The 21928-nt window shown below is 44.3% G+C and overlaps 1 protein-coding gene and 1 long non-coding RNA gene across 8 annotated transcripts in view; one reads left to right on the plus strand and one right to left on the minus strand.

Annotated features, from left to right (window-relative positions):
- Positions 1-4627, minus strand: part of TSPAN12 (tetraspanin 12) — a 64523-nt gene extending 59896 nt beyond the window's left edge. For 3 of the 5 annotated variants that reach the window (XM_067564271.1, XM_067564272.1, XM_067564267.1), the window contains exons 1-2: positions 4422-4627; positions 3763-4003 (exon numbers count right to left, since the gene is read on the minus strand). In XM_067564271.1, the coding sequence (XP_067420372.1) occupies positions 3763-3828 (66 nt within the window). In that variant the 5' untranslated portion in view covers positions 3829-4003; positions 4422-4627. Of the gene's footprint in view, positions 1-3762; positions 4004-4421 lie in introns of those variants that run through there. The other 2 variants (XM_067564268.1, XM_067564270.1) reach the window with 2 other exon arrangements.
- Positions 4628-6053: 1426 nt separating this feature from the next.
- Positions 6054-18284, plus strand: LOC137163866 (uncharacterized). Of its 3 annotated transcripts, none has more exons than XR_010922859.1 (5): positions 6054-6434; positions 7251-7426; positions 7690-7852; positions 11361-11487; positions 18103-18284. It is a non-coding gene; the product is annotated as an uncharacterized lncRNA (long non-coding RNA). The 3 variants fall into 3 exon arrangements; XR_010922861.1 differs by having other exon boundaries at positions 18106-18284; XR_010922860.1 differs by having other exon boundaries at positions 6054-6407.
- The last annotated feature ends 3644 nt before the right edge of the window (positions 18285-21928 follow it).

The raw sequence follows: 21928 nt of genomic DNA on the forward strand, positions 1-21928 counted from the left end.
CAAGCACACCTTGACTAATCTTGTAGCTGGGCACATTAAGGACAGGCTTCTCCTAGACCACTCACTCACCAGGAAGCTGTCTGGTGGCAGCATCAGCATTTGGAAGGGACAGCGGTTCCACAGCAGCCAGAGAGTGAAAAGTCCCATTGGGATTGCTTAGAGGAATTCAGACCCATATATCCCAGAGCTTAAGGTTTCTGCAAAGATTAGAGCTATACAGATGGTAGAAAGTTATCTTTAAGACGCCTCTATTGGGTCTACCAACACAGGACCGCTACTGTATTAACAGCTCAAAAGTAATGTGTGCCTTGCACATTTTCAATAAACTGATCTTATCTAAGCTTCCTGCTATCCCAAGCATACTCTGAGCTAGTGTTTATCATAAAAAGTGACACTGTGACCAATCAGCAAGCAAGATCCTCCACAGACAAGAGATTCCCCACCCCACCTTTATTCAAGTGAACACTGACTTCAAGGACTATGGATTCAAGCCCTTAGAGACAAGGGCATGGGGAGACACATAGAACAGTAATTTAACAATATCCACTATGCTTTCAAAAGACATTTTGTTAAACTTGACTGTAATTATCAAACGAACACGTGGGCAGGACAAAGAGGGGAGCAGAGCACGGCTAACCACAAAAAAAAAGAAAGTGTGAGTATAATTTTAATGCACAGCCAACAACCCCGTTAGCATCCACCACTGCCTCCAACCACACAGCTATGACAGTCTCATATTCTTTTTGCTTTGAGATACTGAACAGTTGTACTCATCTGCTTCTTTATATGTGAAGAATCACCATTACCAAATCGGCTGGACAATTTTTCCATTTTAGTTCCAACTACTTTAATTTTATATATGGCACATATGATTTGTTGTAGAAAACTGCATCAGTCTCCGAAACATCTGTGGCGCACTCCTGCGACTCATCTGCTGATGCTGGCAAAGTCTATTATTTGATTACATATTCACATGCTATTATTTTATCATGGACTGCTTGGATGCAGTGCCCAGGCTTCATTCAGCAAGCTTTGGTAACACGCATTATTGTTAACAGTGGGAAGGATTCTTGTTCTGAGGATCAGGTTGGGAGGTTTGTTTCTAGAGTTCATTGTGAGACCATACCAGTCTTGGAAAAAATCCCATTTCCCTAGGGTCAGAAGGAAGATTTCCTAGTCAAGTCTGGCCAAAACCATCAATTTCCAAAGAACCTAACGTGTTTTTTTTTTTGTTCTTAAAAAAAAAAAAAAAAAAAAAGAAGATCGAGCCCTTCATGTTCTGAAGATGGAGTTTAAAATCGTGCTGCTGTTACACTGGCAGGACTGTAGTGCACGGCTCCAGCTCAGCAGCAAAGCCAGTGAAAAACCTGTAGTGAAAATAACTGCAATGCCTCCCAATGAATCTTCTAGCTTTGTCCAGTCACAGCCTGTTAGACGAGAACATGAAGATCAGCCACTCCTACAGGCTCCCCCTTTCCTGTACTAGGCCTGTTTCCTCTCTACTCTTCAAAACACCTAGGCTCAGCCACCCTGCAGCCTTCTTTGAACAGCCCCAGCCTCCACTTAATGTCCCTTGTCAGCTCTCCAGGCCCATGGAGCAGAACAAATTACACCCATCTCATTTGCTGCCTCCATGGATACCAGCAGGATTTCATAAGCCTAGGATTGAGGCAGTGGCACTATAAGTGCAGCAGTCAGCATGAGAGGCAAGATATCCCACATCTGGGAGAGATTCACGGCCAAATGTGGGGTATGGAAGGTACCTAGGGTGGCTGTTGCAGCTTTCAAAAACTGTTGCTGCGGTATTAGATTTGGTGGGACAGGGAGGTAAATGGATGCATTTGAGGAGAAGAGAAAAGAAGAGAGTGGATTAAGCTGGTGGGGAGGAAGAAGTGATGAGTTAAGGTGTGAATGGAGGCTCAGTGGGAGGATTGACAGGTCAGGTAGAGTGGAGAGTATGAGCATTGAATGAATGGCAGGATGGAACCACATCCAAGTACATGTGTGCAAGAGCTGTCCATCCACTCAAATGTGATGCTGTATGCAGAAGGGGTTTCTTCTATTTCACTTTGAAACTACTACTTTCTAGGAAAGAACACGTAGTATTGCAGCAAGCTCAACAGCACAATGCTCCAGAAATCTCACTTACTATTTTAAAAATAAAATAAAATAAATAAAACTCTGTGGAACTGGACTCTCTCAAATGTATCTTAAACAATATGCACGCCCAAATAATGTAACATAGGAATTGCCATACAGGATTAGCCCAATGGTTCATCCAGTCCACTATAGTGTCACCAATCGTGCCTAGCACCAAACACTTCAAAAGAAGTGAAAGAAAAGTAATGGAATAGCCTGTACATACTCCCAACTCCTATTAGTGAGTGACATTTCCACAAGTACCTAATTTTGGTGTCTACAGTATTCAGCCCTCAACACCACAGTATCTGAGCACCTCTTAAACCTTACATTTATTCTCACAACATTGTTGTGAGTTAGGGATTTACTAATCACCTATTTACAGATGGAGTGGAAATGAAGCATCAAGATTTAAGTGACTTCCCCAGTGTCACATGGGAAATTTATGCCAAAGTGGGATTGAATCCAAATCTGAGTCTTTAAAAAAAAAAAAAAAAAAAAAGAAGAAGTTTCCTCATCAACAGTTACATGGGTTTATTTTTTAATAGACAGCCCATAAAATAAAGTGGAAATGAACATTTATGAAAATGGTGCAGAACTCAAACAAAATAGATACCAACTAAAAAAGTTTGGCTAGCATCATTCCCAGATCCCCTGGGAGCACTCCATCCTGGCAAAGAATGTACTACTTTGCACCAAATACTGCCTAACAATTTCCTCTCCCACTCCAAACCAAGTATGGCTCCAATCTTAACAGTCAGCTATCTCAGGACTGCTCTAAATTATGTCATTTAGCTTGGGCACACTTCTTCCACACCTGATGAGTCTTCACACTAACTCTTCATAGGCCAGCACAGTGGGCATAAATGAAGGTGGGATGAGCCAGTAACACAATCATGCTGTTTATGCAGATCTGATGGGCGCATTTTGCCTTTAACCCTTCTATACTTAACCATTGTAAAGCTCAATTACAGGGGTGAAGTGCATTTGTTGTGTGAGAGCCACTGAAGACTGTAAGGAATCTACATGCAGTTTGTCGGGAGCAGCAAAAGCTTCCTGAGCCAATGCTGATCACACCCACTTGGGCTGGAGTTTGGGAAACCATGCCGCTGTAAATAGAGTTTTGACTGCAAATCTGAAAACAAAAACAACCAAACCAAACCAAACAAATCACCGCACTCCTTATGGGATAACAAGGTGACACACTAATATAGATGGGCTGAGCTATAGCCCGTTAAAGATAAGGGCAAGACTCCCAGGACTTTGGATCAGACCCTCAGAGTAAATACTGCCCAGGTGTTTGGGACAATCAAGAGTCAACTCATTCCTGGGATGTTATGAAACTCACGAAATCCAGCCTTAGCCGCTGACTGGATATTTTACTTGCAACTAGTTGCCAGGGTCTTTTTTTCCCTCTTTAATCATCCCGCTTCCCCAATCAGACCTGACTGGCAGGTAGCGTAGACCCGAGGCACCCAAAAGGGCAACTTGTACCCCTGTAAGAGTTGTGCCGCCGCTCCGCTAAAGCGTGCTCCGCTCTGCCCCCTGGCGCCCTAGCTCTGCCTGGGGCTGGAAATGAGCCAGGCCGGGATGTTGCCACCTGCTCGGCTCAGGCCGACTTACCCAGAAGAGCAGATTGAGGGCGTAGAGCAGGCAGCGCAGGCACTTCACCGAGTCCTCCCTGGCCATGGCGTGCCCCCGGCGGCCGAACGCCCCATCCTCTCACCACATCCTCCCGGCCGAGCCCAGGCCAGGCCGCCAGCCACCTGCAGGAGAAGGCAGAGAAGAGCACGGCGGGCCGTCGGCGGCCAGGCAGCGGTCCGGAGCCGGCACGCCCAGGTTTGCTCGCTCCCGGTTGCCAGGGCTGGAGGCAGCCAAAGTTCCAGGTAAGTCCCCGGGGCTGCCTCTCCCCAGCCCGGGTCCCCGCCGCTCGGCCAGTCCCTGCGCGGGAGGCGGCGCGCCCCGGCGGTGCCCTGCAGGCAGCGGGAGCCGCCCGCGCCGCTGGGACCGGGCACAGCGCTCGGCCGCGGCGTCAGTCACCCTCCCGGACGCTGGGACCGTCCTCCCCGCCCCCGCAGAGCTGCCGCTCGCCCGACCCCAGCTCGGGGCGGCGGGCGGAGAGGCAGGGGCTCGGCGGCGCAGCCGGCTGCGGGGACGACATGCTCCCTCCAGCCAGGAGCTGAGCGCGCGGCGCGGCTCGGGAGCGCCCTGGCTCAGCCTCCTCCCACCCACAGCCGGGGAGAGGCGCCCGCCGTGGGGCGGAGAGGCGGACAGTCACTCACCGCGTGGGCTGGGGGCAGCCCTGCGTTCAGCGGGACCGGGGAGGGCGGCACCAAGTCAAGATCTTCATCCCCGGAGCGCGAGACGCTGCCTGCGAGCAGGGAAAGCGCTGGGCACTTACTGGAAAGTCTCCTCCGCTCCCTCCCCCTTTTCTCAGCCCTCAGCGGCTTCAGGACAAGGCGCAGGAGCCGCGCCAGCTGCACACACGCTGCCACGCATGCTCCAGAGCCTGCTCCGGCCGCTGCTTGAGTCCTAGAGGCCACTCTGCTGCTGAGCTGAGCTGAGCTAAGCTTCCCTCGCTTCACTTCCACCCGCGCGGTCACGCTCCGCTCAGCGTCACTGTCCCTGGGGTGAGGAAACTTTGTTAGCCGCTGGCGCGCTGCGCACCGTGGCTCCTGCAGGCTGTTGTGTGCAGAAAAGGTCGTTGGGGTGGGGAATGCAATTCGGAAAGAGTTGGGGGCTCAGAATCACCGGCTCACCCCTCTCCGTGCAAACACAGCTCAAATACAATGCGCTCCATGGCCAGGCAGTGCATTGAGTGGGGCCCCGATCCTGCAAAGACATCTGCTTAACTTTATGCCCTGCCAGGAGTTCAACTGAGAAGACAAGTGGCTTGCAGCTAAGTGTGTGCGTGAAGTGCCCGCTGCAGGCTGTGCAGGAAGCCTGCTATGTGTGTCTGTATGCTTAGGGAAGGGCGTCAAGACATCTGAAAATGATGATGGTGATTTATTATATTTATTACGTGTTTAAGTTAGATACGAACCAAAAAGGAAACCCTCTTTCTGAACCTTTTCAGATTTCAGTGGGTAAGAGTTTGGATTCTACTCCCCAGCTCTGAATCTGCCTGCCTGGGTTTGATTCAGATCCAAGGCTCTTTCTGCCTTGGAAGCAGTTGAAATCTCACGTGAAGAGCTGCTTTTGTGACATTTTGCCCCCACGGTGGCAAAAATCTCACCAGAATAGATGTTCTTGCAAGATTTGACTGAAGTGTCACAAGATTTCATCATTATTCAATCTGAACATGAGCTCTAGTCTAAACCTAGCCCAGATCTGGTTTCAAAGAGCCCAACACCACTTCCTCCACCCATCTCTAATTTAATGGAAAGGAAGCTCTTCAAGATTCAGAAATGAAATCACTGTAATAGCCGTAAACCTGTCTGAAATCCTCAGGCAATGAAGGGGAAATTGTTTTGGGTGAGTTGGTTCAGTTACCAAATGTCAGTTAGGTCTGAGTGCAGAGGATTCATATCATTTGTGGTGAAAGAGGAAAATAGCAACTTAGGAATGGGACAAAATTTATTCAAGAAATGGACTAAACTATTGACTTGGCCCATAAGGTGAAGTGTATTTTTGAATTTCACAATGAAGTCTCAACCTCAAAAAAATATATTGCACCTGTCAAAATGGTAAAGGCTCTGTGCCCAATCCTGCAGCACAAGTGCAGGCAAATCTTTCACTGATGTCAATAAAGTTTTTTCAACATTTATTCATTTCTGAAATATGAAAATTAATATATATCTATGATATGAGAGATATTTGGGATATCCTACATTTGTCCACTGAACACATATAAAGGTGCTCAGATATTACAGTGATAAATGTAATATAAAAATCTTAATACAATAGAACAGAATAAGAAAAAGAACAATAGAATAAGGTTTCCAGACAAAAACGGATAAGAAAAGATACTTAATACATTTATTTAACTAGGAGGAAGAAACAATCTTCAAAATATATTATGCAAAGATACAGACTTTTCTTCTGATGGTTATACAACTGCTACCCCACACAAGGCCTGACTAGGTAAAAAGGGCCAATTAACCTTGTAACAGGCTGCACCCTGAGAAAAGTCAGGGCAGAAAAGGCCTAATGGCTGATGAAACCCAGCTGGGGGAGGAGCTGGGATAGGCATAAAGAGAGTAAGCTGGTGGTAAGAGGGAGATGCAGGGTGGATTGCTACACTCATTCCCTAGAGAGGAATGGTATTGGTAAGAGATAAGGAGGAGCCCTCCTAGGTGAGGGGAAAATAAGCCCTGGGATCCAATCTTGGAATACAGGCAGACTCTAGCAAGAATTTAAGGAGGTGAAGTAGCCACAGAAAGCAGAGAAAGCTCCAGTGGTAGCCCAGAAGGGGGCTAGAAGATAGGGAAGAAGGGTAGAAAGGAGAACAGTAACAGGGTCTGAGACTGTGTAGACCATGGTTGCTAGACATAAGGTCCCTGGGCTGAAATTTGGAGTAGAGGGCAGGTCTAGGTTCCCCTCCCAATCTCTGGGGAAGTGGCACAGTCCGGATAGTGGATTGGAAGACTGCCTGAGCCAGTTTGTCCACAGAGACTTTGATACCCTCAAAGGGGACAACTACAGTAAGTTGGCTGAGGGCATGAAGAGGGAGCATGAGAAGGGAGTAACCTGCCTCTAGAGAGAGATCACAGCATGAGCAGTCGAAGGTGGGGGCATCAGACTGGTTGAGAGCTGATCCCCAAGGAGGTGTCCCAACAGTGAGTAAATGCTGTGACGGGGCCAGAGAGGTCTGCCCGTGGCTACACTGGAAACATGACCTGAACAAATATGCAAATCCCAGACATTCAAATGCTAGCTACTGTGGCTGCTGTTAGAGCCCCCATTAAGCTATCCTCAGATTCTTCCACAATTTCGCCTGATGAGAAGCAGTAGCAAAGATTCAGGGGTCTGATGGTTCATGCTCACTTGTGCAAAGTGAGTGCAGACTGGATCTAGGCTCACTTTGTACAGGTTATGCAAGTGCAGGGCATTGATGAATCTGGCGCATAACTTTTAGATGGTAATCTTTCTGCATTGCCGTTTAAAAATAGATAGGCTACTTCAATGCAAGTCTGGATCTTTTGGGGACCAAGGGCCTCACCTTTCCAGGTGGAGAGTTCCTCCAGGAAGGTGCTGAAAACTTTCAATTTGCATCCTCAGTGGATGTTGCTGACTGTATACCATATATAGAGAAGGAACACTGCAAGAAGAATGGTATTGTTTAAAGGTGAGATTGTGTGTCCCTTATGTTTCTGAATGCTTACTTACCCAATAGTCCCGTCATAGACAATGGGTCAGAGCCTCAGTTGGTGTAAATCATCAAAGGCCCACTGTTTTCAATGGTGCTATACCGGTTTACACTGAGGATCTGGCATAAAGGGTCTACTTTACAGATCCTCACTTGTGTGAGTAAGAATTGCCTAATCTAGCCTTAAAAGAAAAGCATACACTTTGGTCTTTAATGTCTGTTCCTGATTAACTTTGTTACAGAAACTAGCCTGGATGGATTTATTTGCTTTTTCTTCTTTGGTTCTGACTCTGCACAAGTGGAGGAAGTGAAATGATCTGGTTTGCACAAGGGAATTCCTCCTGCCTGCTGATGAAAAGCTTTATGTACATAAAGTATCAGTGAATCCTCTGGACACTTTCAGATGTATGTTCACATTAAAATAAGCAAATATTTAAAATTTTTAGTTGATGGCTAGCCCCTGATATATTTTAATCCCTGATATGATTCAGACTGGAACAAAGTTAAAAGTGAACCAAGAATATTCAAACAGAATGTTACACATGGAAAATCTCAAAGGAAATAAGAATTAAAAGCAATATCAGATTGCAATGGAGCCCTTATCTTAGTTGGCCTGTAGACCTGACTGTAATACAAATTAATAATGTTGTGTTTTGATTATACTTGGAAAGAGGACAAGAAGCCTCGTTAGCCCCAGGGCTGTGTGTGGTTTTCTTTTTTTAAAGAAAGCATATAATAAAATTATTCCAGGTATCTTACACTTCTTGATAATCCTCTAAACATTTCTTAAAATACGAAGGTGCCTGGTTCTCCTCTCACTTATACCAGATTTAAATTGGTCTAAATTAATTGACTTTGATGGAGTTATTCCTGATTCACCACAGACTAGAGGACAAGAAATTCAGGCTCATAGTTTTCTTATCAAAATAACAATAGTTCTGTGGCACCTTAAAGACTAACAAATGTATTTGGGCATAAACTACCCTCTGGCACTTGTCAACATGCAAGTTTTCTTATCATTTCTTACTAAAAATGATACTTTTGAAACTCTCCTCTTTCTGAGTTATTGCCTTTTGATATATTTGGTGATGAGAGGAAGTCTCAGGCTCACCACGATTTTTTTGTTTTTAAAGAGAACCTGTTAAATGAACTAATGATTTAATTCCACCTGATAAGGAACAAATAACGTCCATTTCCTGTGTTGATCTGGTTCTATGTTACAGTCAGAAAGAGGGTAAACAGTCTGCCTTAAGATATTTTTGGTCATTTCCTTCCTATTTGAATAGCAAAACTATCTAGAAGAGATTTGTTACAAAACATACAGGAATTCTTTAAATAAAGAAAACAGGTTTCATTTATGAATGTCTGCCAGACTCTGCAGTCCCAAAGAAAGGTCCCCTAGGAAAACTTCTTTCTAGCAGAATATCAACCTTTGCAAAATTTCCATGATGCCAAAACTGGAAAAGAAATATGCAAAATGTTCCCACGCTTATAAAGCAGTTTAGCTAAACCAGAAGTGCTTGTTGATCAGCCCTCGCCCCCCTCCCAACCCCCTCTCCCCCCAACACCCTCAGGCAAGCTACTTGATTTTTTTATTTTGTTTTGCTTCTGGTCAATTGCAACACATTTCATTCAGTATTTTTCACTTCCAGCCAGGGAGGAGAAATTTTATTTATTTATTTTATTTGTTGCATCCAACAATCTATTTGTGGTGGTGTTACCCATTTACTCCTTCTGCTTTTTAATTTTTTTAAAATAGGGCTTTTCTATTGGCAAGTGACAGTTCTTTAATTTACATACGTACCTAACAATCTTTAACTTCCTTCACATGAGTAGCCTCAGTGAGTTGAAGAAAATTATTCATGTGTAAAGTTACTTGTGCATAAGCCTCAGTCTGTAGGATGAGTCCCTGATATCATAAGGTAAGGGACCTTGCCTCTTGAATGTCAAGCACATCACACGCTATTGTGCTTACAAAAACAATAAATGATAATGCTCATTTTACATACTGCTTAGCATTTATGCATATGAGTAAATGTACTCACATGGGTATTTGCATTTATGCACGTACCTACATGCACGTACTACTTATGCATATAAATAATTTTAAATGTGTGAGGTGTTCAGCTGAACTCTGTGAGGCTGCTCAGGTGAATAGGTACTTGTGTATCTGTATTTGCATGCTTCTAGTCTGTCACAGACATGTTTTTGATACCTTTAGAGGGACAGATTCAGTTAACTCCTAAGCAGTTAACTGTAATATGTTACACTGTTTCAATCCACACTTTTGGATTTATAACTGTTCCAAGCAGAGTGGAAACTCCCTGCTGCCTTTTATCTATGTAAGATTCCAAGGTTGTCAGTCTGAAGCCTAATGTCTGAGTCAGTGTGAAGCGATGGAAAGAGCTACAAGCATGGTTCAGAGCTGCTCGTTTAGAATATCACTAGGTTCAGTTCTCACTGTGACGCATGGTCTATTACTGTCCAGTTTTTAAGTTCTCGAACATCTTTGGCTTTTTTTTGTACTATACAAATTATACCCCTACAGCAGCATGCTCTTTCACCAGTTTGTGATGTGTGTAATTTTTAAGAGCAGATTAAAGTTAAACTATTAATTACTTTTTATATGTTCATTTATAACTGAATGTTATCACAGACTAGATGAATTTATTTTTGTACTCTAACAACAAAGACTCAATTCAGCAAACACTTAGGCCCTGATCCTGCAAATAATTACACAAATACATAACTTTAAGCACAGGAATAACCCCATTACAGGATTAGGGCCTTACTGTGTTTAATGGGACAGTCACATGTAAAATTAAGCATATGGATAAGTGTTTATACAATCAAGGCCTAAGGAATGAAGAAAAATTCTGAAAAACAAAAAATTATTTAAATAACAAAGGAAAACATTGGAACAATATTTAGAGAAATGGGGAAAATAAAACAATGAGCACAAATGTGGCTTTAAAACCTAAGTGAGGAAATAAACAGTCAGGTGCAATGAAGAAACTGGTCTATTATATATACTTCGGTGATGTTTACTTTATTGTGGGGTGCTGGTACTAGTCTGTTTAACCCATATATAGCCCTCTATTGAAGTGCCTTGCCAGACAATCAGTCTAGGGACAATTCCTGAGAATGCAGCTATTATAGTGGCTAATGAAAAATGAGACAGCTTCTGGGTGACCTGGATCTAAAATATTTAGAACTTTACAGATTTGTATCTACATCCTGTATTGCTTGCAAAATAAATCTTTGGAGTACTGATTAAAATGGTCCCCTCCCCAGCTACTAAGGAATCAGACTACCATATTTTGTACATTCAGAGTGTATGTGACAATATTATAGGTAGGGCTGATAACATCACCTGTTGTTAAGGTTGCCTGAACTGCCCATGATAAGACTTTGTAGTCAATTGCTTATAACATTGCCCAACTGTAACATTTTGGGATGAAATTTTCCATACTGGGTGTCTGTCTCCAGTTGAAGAAAAAAAATTTTTAAACTTCAGCCAAAACAGTTCAGATCTTTCTGGGAATGAGGCTATGGAAAATTGTTGTGCCCATGCTAAAGAAATTCAGGAGACATTTGTTTTGAAACGCTTTAGCGGCCCCATGATTGGAGCAGGGACTCAAAATCTGGAGAATGGAGTGGCCATGTGTCAAGACTGGCCTTTTGGCATCCCTGTGAAAATCCACCCAATTTTTTGCCAAATTACAGACTTTTGAAAAATCAGTTTGCACATGCTCAGTACAGATTTCTTGGAGCGTAACAGCTAAATCTCTGAAGATTACATTCATGCAGGGCATAGTCCAGCCTGGGTCTGAGGAGGACTTTTCCTGCAATGGCTATTATGGGCTATGCGGGACCCTGAGGCAGGGAGTGACTCTGTTGCCTGTGCTTTCAGTGATCTCCTCTACAGGACCCAGGCAACTTGAAGGATGAAGATGCCTGGTTCAAATGCAGAGGGGACAAGAGATGGACCTGTCGAAGCAGATTGGGACAAAGAGCCTGGGGAGTGTTGGGGACTGGAGGTAAGGGGGCAGACAGAAGCTGGGATTGGGAATTGAAGTGGTGGGAGAAAGGAACTGGCTAGGCAAGAAGACTGTGCCTGGGAACCGAGGCGGGGGGCAAATAGGTCTGCTGAGGAGCCGGGTGGTGGGGAGAGCAATGGGCCTGACTAAGCAAAGACTGGGACAAAGAGTAGGGGATGGGGGAGATTTACACTGACTGGATGAAGAGCTCTGGGAGGGAGACTGGGAGTAGAAGAGCACAACTGGAGGGGAAAGGAGAGAAACAGCTAGGACCAAGTATCTGTAAGTGGGGAACTAGGACTGACTGGGCAAGGAGAGTGGGATGGGGAGACTAGGACTGGAATGAGAAACCTGAGGAGTGGAGACTGGGACAAAGAGCCAGGACTGGCATATAAAGTGATATACAATGCTAAGTACTCTGGAAAATCATGTCCTAGGTGTTTCACGTTGGGCACCCAAGATTAGTGGATACTTTTGACCTTAATCTCTATGTGTCTCAGTTCCCCATCTGTAAAATAGGAATAATACCATCCCCTCCTCTCACAGAGATGGGGTGAAAATAGATTCATTAATGTCTGTGAAGCACTCTCATACTAGCCTGATGAGCGCCACAGAAAAGCCCATAAGAAAATGAATAATGCCATCTTCAGTGCAGGATTTGAATAGAGTACAGTAAATAAGGCCGCTGGCCACACACTGAACAGTGAAGAGAAAACAAGATATTGAAGAGCTGTTTGTTAATTGAGCACTATCCAACCTGTGCATTGAATGAGTTAGGAGTCCTATGAAAAAAATAGTTAGTTTTTAATTACATGATCACAATCTCATAGTGCATACGCACAAGGGGGCTGAATTAAAGTTGCACAAGCAACTTAATGCTGGCATTTCCTAATTTTTCTATGTGCGGGTGTTTGTGTGTCCAGAGACAATTTTCCAAATAAACCAGAGGTCTAAGGGCTGCTAAGCCCCCAGTTATTGTAGGGCGCACACAAACTCTGTGGCCTATGCTTCCATTTGCTTTGTGGCAGCTAGGAACAGGGGGGGTTTGGGTTTGATCTAAAAAACCCCCACCCAGCTCCACACTCACCAGACTGCGGTATCTTCATTCACACACGTCCAGGTCTGGAACAGGCCCAGTCTGAGGCAAGTAAGATCAGGAGCTCTGCTTTTGGCCCCACTTGTTCTCCCTGCTCTGAGACTGAAGCAAGCAGGGGGAGTAGAGTCCAAATCAATCCCCCTGCTGCAGAGCTCTGCAGGGAACTTTGTGTTAATCCCCTCTCTGCCCTTTGGGGATGGAGACAAAGTTTGGTGTTTCCACTTGTCTTCTACCCTTGTGTCTCCCCTGTCCCCATATCATTTTATCCCTCATATTTTTGTTCCTCTCTATGTATGCCCTGTTTTTGTGCCCTCTTGTCCTTCCAGTGTCTCCATCCCTTCCACCCCTGGACAGGTGCTTCTCTGCACTGAGACTGCAGCCAGGGGACCATCATAGGAGGGTGTCTGGACAGGGGTGCCATTTAGGGAGGGCAGGAGGGGCGCACCTGTCCTGAATTTCATACCACATTTGGGTGAAGTGTGCAGCAGGAGAGAAGATGCTTATTCTCCTCCCACTGCTGCCCTGCTCCACTACCGTCTGCGGCCATGCTGCCCCTGACCTCTGCCATAGAGCCGCTGCTGGACAAGCTGCTCGGAACTGGGAGCCTGCCTCCTGATCTGCTGCACAAAGCTGGGGGAGGGAGGCTGATGTCGGGGTGTCCTTCTCCCCCTGCCTGTATAACTGAGCTGTGGTGGGGGAGACAGAGGGGACCCTGTCTGTGCTCCTGTGTGTGTGCAGCGGCTGCTGCTGTACTGAACAAGCGTTCAAGTTCCTGAGCGCTTGACTTAAAGAGACAGCGTGTTGACACACTCACTCAGACACACATACATACAGTCTCCCTCACACTCTCTCACCACACACTTCTATTATTATTATTGTTGTTTGTTACTTTTTGGTACTTGCGCAATTCATATATATTCTCTGTAATTTTATTATTTCAAAGTTCAGTAAGGATTACAGTACTGTTACTTTAGTGTTTTGACTGGTCTGTGCATTTCATGATGTTATTTCTCTCATATGCTTAAATGTAATTCTTTGAGTAGGGAGGTCTAAAAGGCCTAACCTGTCCTGGCTGTAATAATTATCATTATTATTTTTATTACCATATTGTGCTTTGTTATTCATTATTTAAAGTGGTACAATCAAATAATAGTATCCTTCTAGAATGTAAATTTAGCTTGTACTCACCTTAGTAGTGCCAGTTAAAAAAAAAAACAACCCAAACATTAGCTAAGCACAACTTTAGACACTGCAGATAATGGTCACTTATTTTCAAATTGTAATTTTAGTTATATCTGTAAAATAACTTAACATTCATACGAAAACAAATGTGGTTCCAAGTCTGATACTAATAATAATGATGGAGTCAAATGTTATTGAGTCACATACATAACTGTGATCAGTAAACATAAATCCCAAAATAATTAGAAAAATCATTTCCTGTTCTTAATAAAAGAGAAAAAAACCCTTAATCACATATGTTCAAATTAAGTAAATACTTTTTAGTGGAGTGAAAAACAATTGACTAAAATAGAGTATTTAATGGCAGTAACACAGAAAGTAAGCAGATTTTAAACAGGTTTTTATTTATTTTTCTTTCTCACTACTAAAGATAGCGTACAAATATCTTGTGTTAAGGCTCCAAAACTGATACCTCAAGGTTTAGGATTGGGAATACTTTGCTGTATTATCTCCTGATTGTTCTAAATTTTCATATGAACTTAAAATACGGCTTTAATTGGTGTTTATATATATATATATATGTGTGTGTGTGTATATTTATTTATTTCTCTTTGTAGGTATTAGATGTAGTGCTTCTGTCAGCTAATTTCTAAGTTGTTATCTGACAAAAAAATAGAATTTTGTGGTGCCTAAGTAGCCCCTGGAATCATGGTTAAATTTGACCTTCCTACCAAAATCTGAAATGGCGTCCCTGTGTCTGGAGACAAGCAGATAGCACAACCACCTCCAGCCAGCCTCCATTGCCAGTGCACAGAAGCCTGCTGCTGGCAATGACTGGTGCTGTAACCTTATAGAAATGGATTGTCCTATCACAAGCTGTGGGATAGTGGCAAACCTGTCCCCCAGGGGTTTTCATTCTCAGCTAATCTAAAATGAAACATTACTGATGGAAGCTACGACAGAGACCTAGAGAAACGGGTGGGGGAACTCACTACTGAAGGCAAAACTGGAGGTATGCGTGGAGTGAAAATACAGACTTCATGAAGGAAAGATGAGGAGAGAAGAGACCAGAGAAACCTAGAGAAGAGTGGGAGGCACAGAGAACTGAACTTGAAAACAAGAGGTATAAGCATATGTGCACTTTTACATTAAAATTTTAGCAACAAGCTGGGCAGGAGGAAGCTGAGGTGGCTTTGAAGTGAAGCTCTACAATGAGGAGAGAGAGAGAGCAGACTGGCTAGCTAGCTGCTATTTTCCTTATTCTAATAAAGTTCCTACTTCAGAGTTAGAAGAAAAGGCCTCTTCCTATAATTCTTTTCCATTGTCACATTATATTTGGTTTTGCACATGACAGAGACATGCTCACTGAGATACTTTCTGTCTAATGAGATAGGCGGAACATGAAATGTACTGGGAACCTGGCAGGAAAGAAGTGTTTTAGAGCATCTTTTATTTTATTGAATGGTCGAGTGCCAGGTTTGTTTAATTGCCTTAGGTTAACATGCATGAATTTCATGGAAGAAGTGAATGTAGCTGAGTCAAGCCTATTTTTTCCCTCTATCTGGCATGATGAGTAGGTCTGGGGTTACTATCATACATACAATTTTTCCTTCACATGTTTAGCGTCCATGTTTCTGAAAGATGAAGGAATGGCCTCTTGATGTGACTGAGAGAAAGAATAGGCTGGGTTCATGAACATCAGCAGGTGACAAGGACCTGGTCTACACTACAAAGTTAGGTTGACATAAGTCACCTTGCGTAAATCTATTTGTGCATGTGTCTACACTCAAATTTGTCTCTGGATGATATAAGAGCCCTGTTACAGCAACTCAGTAAAACTACCTCCTTAAACAGCATGGAGCGCCGGTCAAACTACTGAGGTCAAACTACTGAGTGTGAGTGCCTAACAGTCCTCAAGCAGCTGTCCCATAATGTCCCATTTCCTGCAACAGTGATTGCTGTGGACACAACTGTAAACTCCACTGCTCAGGGATCACAGCGACCAGAAGCCAGCATCCCTTTTCAACTCACCCTGTGTGTTTTCAATATGCCTTTTCCTGATTGCCCACCTTGGCAAGCACACCTGGCAGCTCACAATTGTGTGCAACTGCCCAACCGACCGTGCTGGTCCTATGCATTAGACACATGCGGGCCTGAAGTAGACATGAGGTATTGGATTTTCTTGGCCTATGGGAAGAAGAGGCTATGTATGGACCAGTTGGAGAAATGTGGACATCTTTGAACAAATTGCACAGTGGATGTAGGTGAAGGAATATGACACAGATCAGCAGCAATGCTGCATGAAAGCCAAGGAACTTTGCTAGGAATACCACAAGACTGAGGAGACCAGCAATAGATCTGGATGGTGCCTCGCAAACCTGCTGCTTTTACAATGAGCTGCATGCCATATTTGGTGGAGACACTACCAGCAGGTCACCACTTGGAGACACTGTAGATGCCTCATAGGACCCCGAGACAGAGACCCTTGCTGTGAACAGGGAGGATCCAGCAGTGTCATGAGCCAGGATCTGTTCGAGACTCTGCCACAGTTTAGCCAGTCCTGACAGATGAACAGATTAGCATGAAGAAGGGGAATGAAACTCAGGAAAGTGTGTGCATGCATTTTTCCTTACAGTGTCTAGCCCACCCCAAAGTGAGCAAGACGAAGTATTGACTTTTCATTATTATATTCATACAAGAAGAGGTGAGGTGCAACAAACAAAGATAGAGTTGGCATCTGCTCTTCATTCCTGTGATGAGGTGGACTAGGTCCAGAGACCCCCTTCTGGAGGCCTCAGGGTCCTTCCACACTTGTCCCAGGAAAGGAGCCATGGAGAGGTCCTTCAAGTGGGCTAGAGTGGCTGCAGGGGAAGCAGCCAATCAGGGTCCAGGAGGGTTCTATAAAAAGGCACTGCAGAGCCAAAAGACAGGCAGTTCCTTGCTGGAGCTAGAGGAGGGTAGAGGGTGCTCCTTGCTGGCCAAAGGGAACTGCAGCACAATGGACAGCTCAGTGCTAGTATGGATCCGGGGAGTGAGGAAGACTTCCTGGCTGGCTGCTGGGACTCATAGAAAGATAAGGGCTGTGGGGAAGTGGCCCAGGGAAATGCAGTTAGATAGAGTGACGTAATATGCAGCTACTACTTAGAGGGTCCCTGGGTTGGGACCCAGAGTAGTGGGTGAGCCCAGGTCTCTCCCAACAGCCACCAGGGAATTGGCTACACCCTGAGAAAAAGAGTTTAAACAAGCCTAGGGCAGTGCTGCATCTGGAACTGTTATACCCCTGGAAGGGAGCCGGACTGAGATTGACCCAGCTGGAGAGTTGGGGTCAGAGGACTAAAGGACAGGTGAAGAGCCTCTGGGGAGAAAACCCTGGGAGTGCTGTTCCATCCCACAGCAGGAACCTTTGGAAGGCAGGCAGACTGAGCGTACTGTGATGGGCCCTGTTGGACTGTTAAAGGACTGAGCCTGGGGAAAGCTGCAGTACTATCCTGAGGGCTTTTAGATAGGCCTGATTGGATCGTATACACCAGAAGGGGTTTGTCTTGTTTCGCACACGGACTGTGTGTGGCTCGGCTGGAGGGCTGAGTCACTGAAGACCTGCCTGACAAGCAGAGCGGCTGAGAGGGGGCACCGTGAGTGGAGTAAACAGAGAGTGTGCAGAGAGACACTCTCGATCAAGGGGCGCTCGTGAGAGGAGGGTGCCATTCCATTACAATTCCCCTATTGGGTTGCAGCGGGGGAGCGCAGCACGTGGAACACTTTGTTTTTGTACATGGGGATATTTGTTTTACCCTCCTGCGATCTTTCAATTAAATTTTCAAGGAGGTACTCTGCAATCCTCCTCTGAAGATTTCTAGGGATGGCTGCCATATTTCTTCTTTCATCCTAGGACACTTTCCCATGCCACTCTACAGTGAGCCAGGCTGGCACCATTGCGGTAAACAGCCTAGCAGCCAATAAGCTCAGGTGGCTTCGGGATGCCAGTAGCAGCTGTGATCTCTGTGCCTTTGTGACTCTTAGGAGTGAGATAGCAGCTTAACACTATTGTCTGTAGAAAATAGTGCCAGTGCCCTACACTCGTATACCCATGGAAATAGGAGCTGAAATTTTATATCTTCATGCAACAGAACAGCTTTCCCCATCACTCTTGCGCCTGGTGGGCCCTATTTACCATGGCTGGGGTTGGGGAGTGGTACTTTAGCGAAGATGCTCCAATGTGTGGTGTCAGTAAGTATTTCTTATTGAGTGTTAATGGGAATAAGAGAAGGTGGTTTTGAAACATATCTTTCCCTTTCCACTGTGATTAATTCAGTGGCATGCCTGCCTGTTTTCTTCAGCAGCTTCTGATGCGGTGGCCTTGAGGGGTGCCCCCTCAACACCCACAGAATGCCTGTTCCTGATGAGAAGGAAGAAGAAGAGGATTAGAGAGGACATGTTCAGCAAGGTCTTGGAAAGCCAGTGCTGCATCGGACTGTGAACAAAGGGCTTGGATGGCTCCTGTGACAGACAGCATGGAGAAGGAAGAGAGGACAGGAGACGGCCAAGATCCCTAGCAGGACAAGAAAGGAAAACGCATCAGGACAAATAGGTTTTCTTAGACAGCAAATCTGATGCTGCATACCTAGGTAGGCCTATAGATTAAAAAATCTCAGACTCTCCACACTCGGCTGTCATTGTAGAACTCCTTGGTTTACTTCCTACACCCCATGACATATCATGTGGCATCATGGTATCCTGCATCCTTACCCCCACCACTCCACACTGGGGGATGGCAAGGAAAACCACAGCATCAAATATGCTGACCAGTGAGAACCATGTATGTGTAGCCACAATGTCATTTGAAAATGACAAAAATGTTTGCTACTTTTCCAATGTTAAAGTTTATGTCAAATTTGTATTACATTGTTTTTCTGCAGTTTTTTCATACTCATTCTTTTTTTGGAGAATAAGTTTATTTTTATTAGTTCATAATATATATTGCAGAATGCTCTGAGGTCTTCAAAGCAATCAGTACTTGGAAATGTACACCAAGAGCCACATAATTCATAGGTTCAGGAAAACTGTTATAATTGTAAATGTACAGTGAGCACTACACAATTCTTTGCAGGCCCAGAGCTCCAGGCCCAGAGAACACTGCACAGAACATCACTGTGGTTGATTGGTAGTGCTCTTTTAAAGCCTCTCTCAAACTCATTGCTCCCCAATGGCCCTTGTGCCTGGCTGCTCCAACACCATCCTGGTGTCAGCTTTTCCCCTTTTACTTTACAGATATTATGCAGGACACAACCGGAAGCTATGACTGTCTGGATCTCAGTGAGAAAAATATCCCATCTAGTGAGTAAGCACCGCCATCCTCTTTTCAATATACCAAAAACATGTTCAACATTCATTCTGCACCTACTGAGCCGGTAGTTGATTCTTTGAGGGGGCTGTGTATGGCTTCATGAGCAAGGAGCAGGCTGGTTGCCCCCGAATCACTGTTGGCATTTTCATATTGTAATCCAAAAGTAATCTTCTGATTGCAGTTTTCTGAACAGTCCTGTGTTCTTAAAGATGCAAGCATTATGCACTTTCCCAGACTAGCCCACATTGATATTGGTGAAGTGTCCTGGTGATCCACTAATGTTTGAATAACCATAGGAAAGTAGCCCTTTCTGTTGATGTATGCTGTGGCAAGGTGGCTGGTGTCAAAATAGGGATATGCATGCCATCTATCTCCTCACTGCAGTTCAAGAGCCCCATTGCTGCAAATCCATCCATTATGTCTTGCACATTGCCCGGAGTCAGGGTTCTCTGTAGCAAGAGATGATAAATAGCCCTACACACTTCCATGACAATAGCCCCCATTGTGATTTTTCAACTTCAAAATGATTTGCCACTGACCGGTAGCAATCTGGCATTGCAAGCTTCCACAGTGCAATCCACCCCTTGCTTTTCCACTGTCAATGCAACTCTGATTCTGGTGACCATGCGCTGGTGAGGTTGGTGCACAGATCCAGGAATGTGGCCTTTCGTATCCAAAAGTTCTGCATCCCCTATTCATCATCCCAAACCTGCATTACAACCTGATGCCACCAGTCAATGCTCATTTCTTAGGCCCATAGACAACACTCCTCTGACTGAAGCTGCCCCATGAATGCCACCAACAGCCTTAAGTTGTTTTTTTGCTGTGTCACTTAGCAAACTGTCCTCAAAGAAATCATCATGTCCCCTGTTGTTGATGTACTGCCTATGGGTCTGCAGCCAAAGGAGAACTGTGCATCCTGTATTTACAAGGTTCATGAGAATAGTGCAGAGCTTTGCCAGCCAGCTCCATGCTTCTGTCAGAGATGGCAGACACAGAAGAGTGTCCCATGGGTTTATGGGATTTTTTTAAACAAGGTGCAAAAATTATGGGATATGGATGTCATTATGAGATGCAGAAAGTTGCTTCTTGAGAACTTGAGCCCTAACTCCCAGAGATCCTTGAGTGAGTCATTTCTAACCTACAACACATTACAAAATGTTTCCAAAAGCCATTGTGCCAGATGGTAGCATATGGCACACTGGGATAGATTGCATCAACACAAGCACTCCTGCTGAGCACATGCAGCATCAACACAAGCAGCCAAGTATGCACACACCTAAATGATATACAAATTTCAGTGGCTGTATGTGGACCTAACTTGTGTCAACCAAAGCTAGTAGTGTAGATAGACATAGCCAAGTTTTCACTGCGGAACTAAAAGAAATGCCATTTCTTTATTTACTGTGGGAAAAGAAAACCTTCTGACCTTCCCCCACACTCATTTTCTCTCTGTTTTCTGTGCATTGTCTAAATTGAGGTTGTGAGCTCTTTGTGACTGGGACTGCCTCTGTGTTATCTGTGTGTGTAGTTCTTAATACATTGAGCCTCTGATCCTTGGGGTCTTTTGGTTCTACTGCAAAAGAAATAGTAATGTTTTATAACTATGCACTGCAATATCTATTCTAGCAGTTTCCTCTGAACACAAAATAGCATTTATCACAAGTGCTATTTAAAATTCTAAAAGCTGATAAATTACTCTGAATGACATTTACTTGCAATAATTCTATCATCAAAAGTCTCTTTATTATAATGTTGGTAAAAGTGGCCCAGTTTTTGAGTGGGTGAATTGGCTGGTCACCAGGTAAACAATAGATTACTGAAATCCTGACAATCGCTCCCGTGGACTGATAATGGTGTAGCGGGAAGTACTGGGTTCACATCCTGGAAGGAGAACCTGATTGCCACTCCGTGGTGGTGGTGATTATAATTTAATGTGCTAGTGTCTGTTGCCACTGACTCTACAAGGCCATACAGCACAGACAACCAGCTGGAGAAAATGGGTCAAGGGCAGGAGTGCAATACACCATTCAAATTTAGTAAAACATTATAAACATTTCAGAGTCCTGGGATTATAAGGAAATGTAACCAGTTCTGAAACAGATGGCAGGAACCTATTGTGATGCTGTATGAAATATGAGTGACAAGTTATAATATTATTAATGTCAATATGGCAAAATTATAACAAATCTTATAAAATATGCCATGTAAGGTATCATTGGAAAAGTGATGATTTACTAAATATGATAAGCTTATCTATATGTATGTATTTTAAGTTATGAATATGTGTGATATGTCTGTATCTAAAACTTGTGCTGTGCTACTGGATGACACCCCTAGGCAGATTAGCATCAATACTGTCCAGCCTGCTTGATGGCCCATCAAAGGCAATCAGCTGTACAATGGCCCAGGGAGAGAAGCCAGGGGCTATGCCTATGAGTCACCAGGACATGTAGGAACATGGCTATGGACCGGAGACTCCGAGTGCTTTTCCATGCCCATGTGCTGTGAACTTGCTTTTGGGACAAGCCACATGGCAAAGGATATAAAAGGCAGCTTCACCATCTCCATTTTGTCTTTATTCCGGCTCCTTATCTCTGTATCAACTTCTCTACAGCCGAAGCTTTGAAACAAAGGATTGACAGACCCATACAGGTACTGGAACTGTACAAGCCAACAAACTCGCCAATACTGTTAAGAATCTAATACATACATATGACTTCAAAGTCCATATATTTGATTGCTTCGATCATTTAACATCTCTCTTCTTGTTTGTTTCTTTTCTTTTATAATAAACCTTTAGTTTTAGATACTAAAGG

The sequence above is a fragment of the Emydura macquarii genome, unplaced genomic scaffold, assembly GCF_026122565.2.
Source record: "Emydura macquarii macquarii isolate MOO-44397 ecotype Brisbane River unplaced genomic scaffold, CSIRO-AGI_Emac_v2 contig_2636, whole genome shotgun sequence".
In the NCBI taxonomy this organism is placed as follows: domain Eukaryota; kingdom Metazoa; phylum Chordata; order Testudines; family Chelidae; genus Emydura; species Emydura macquarii.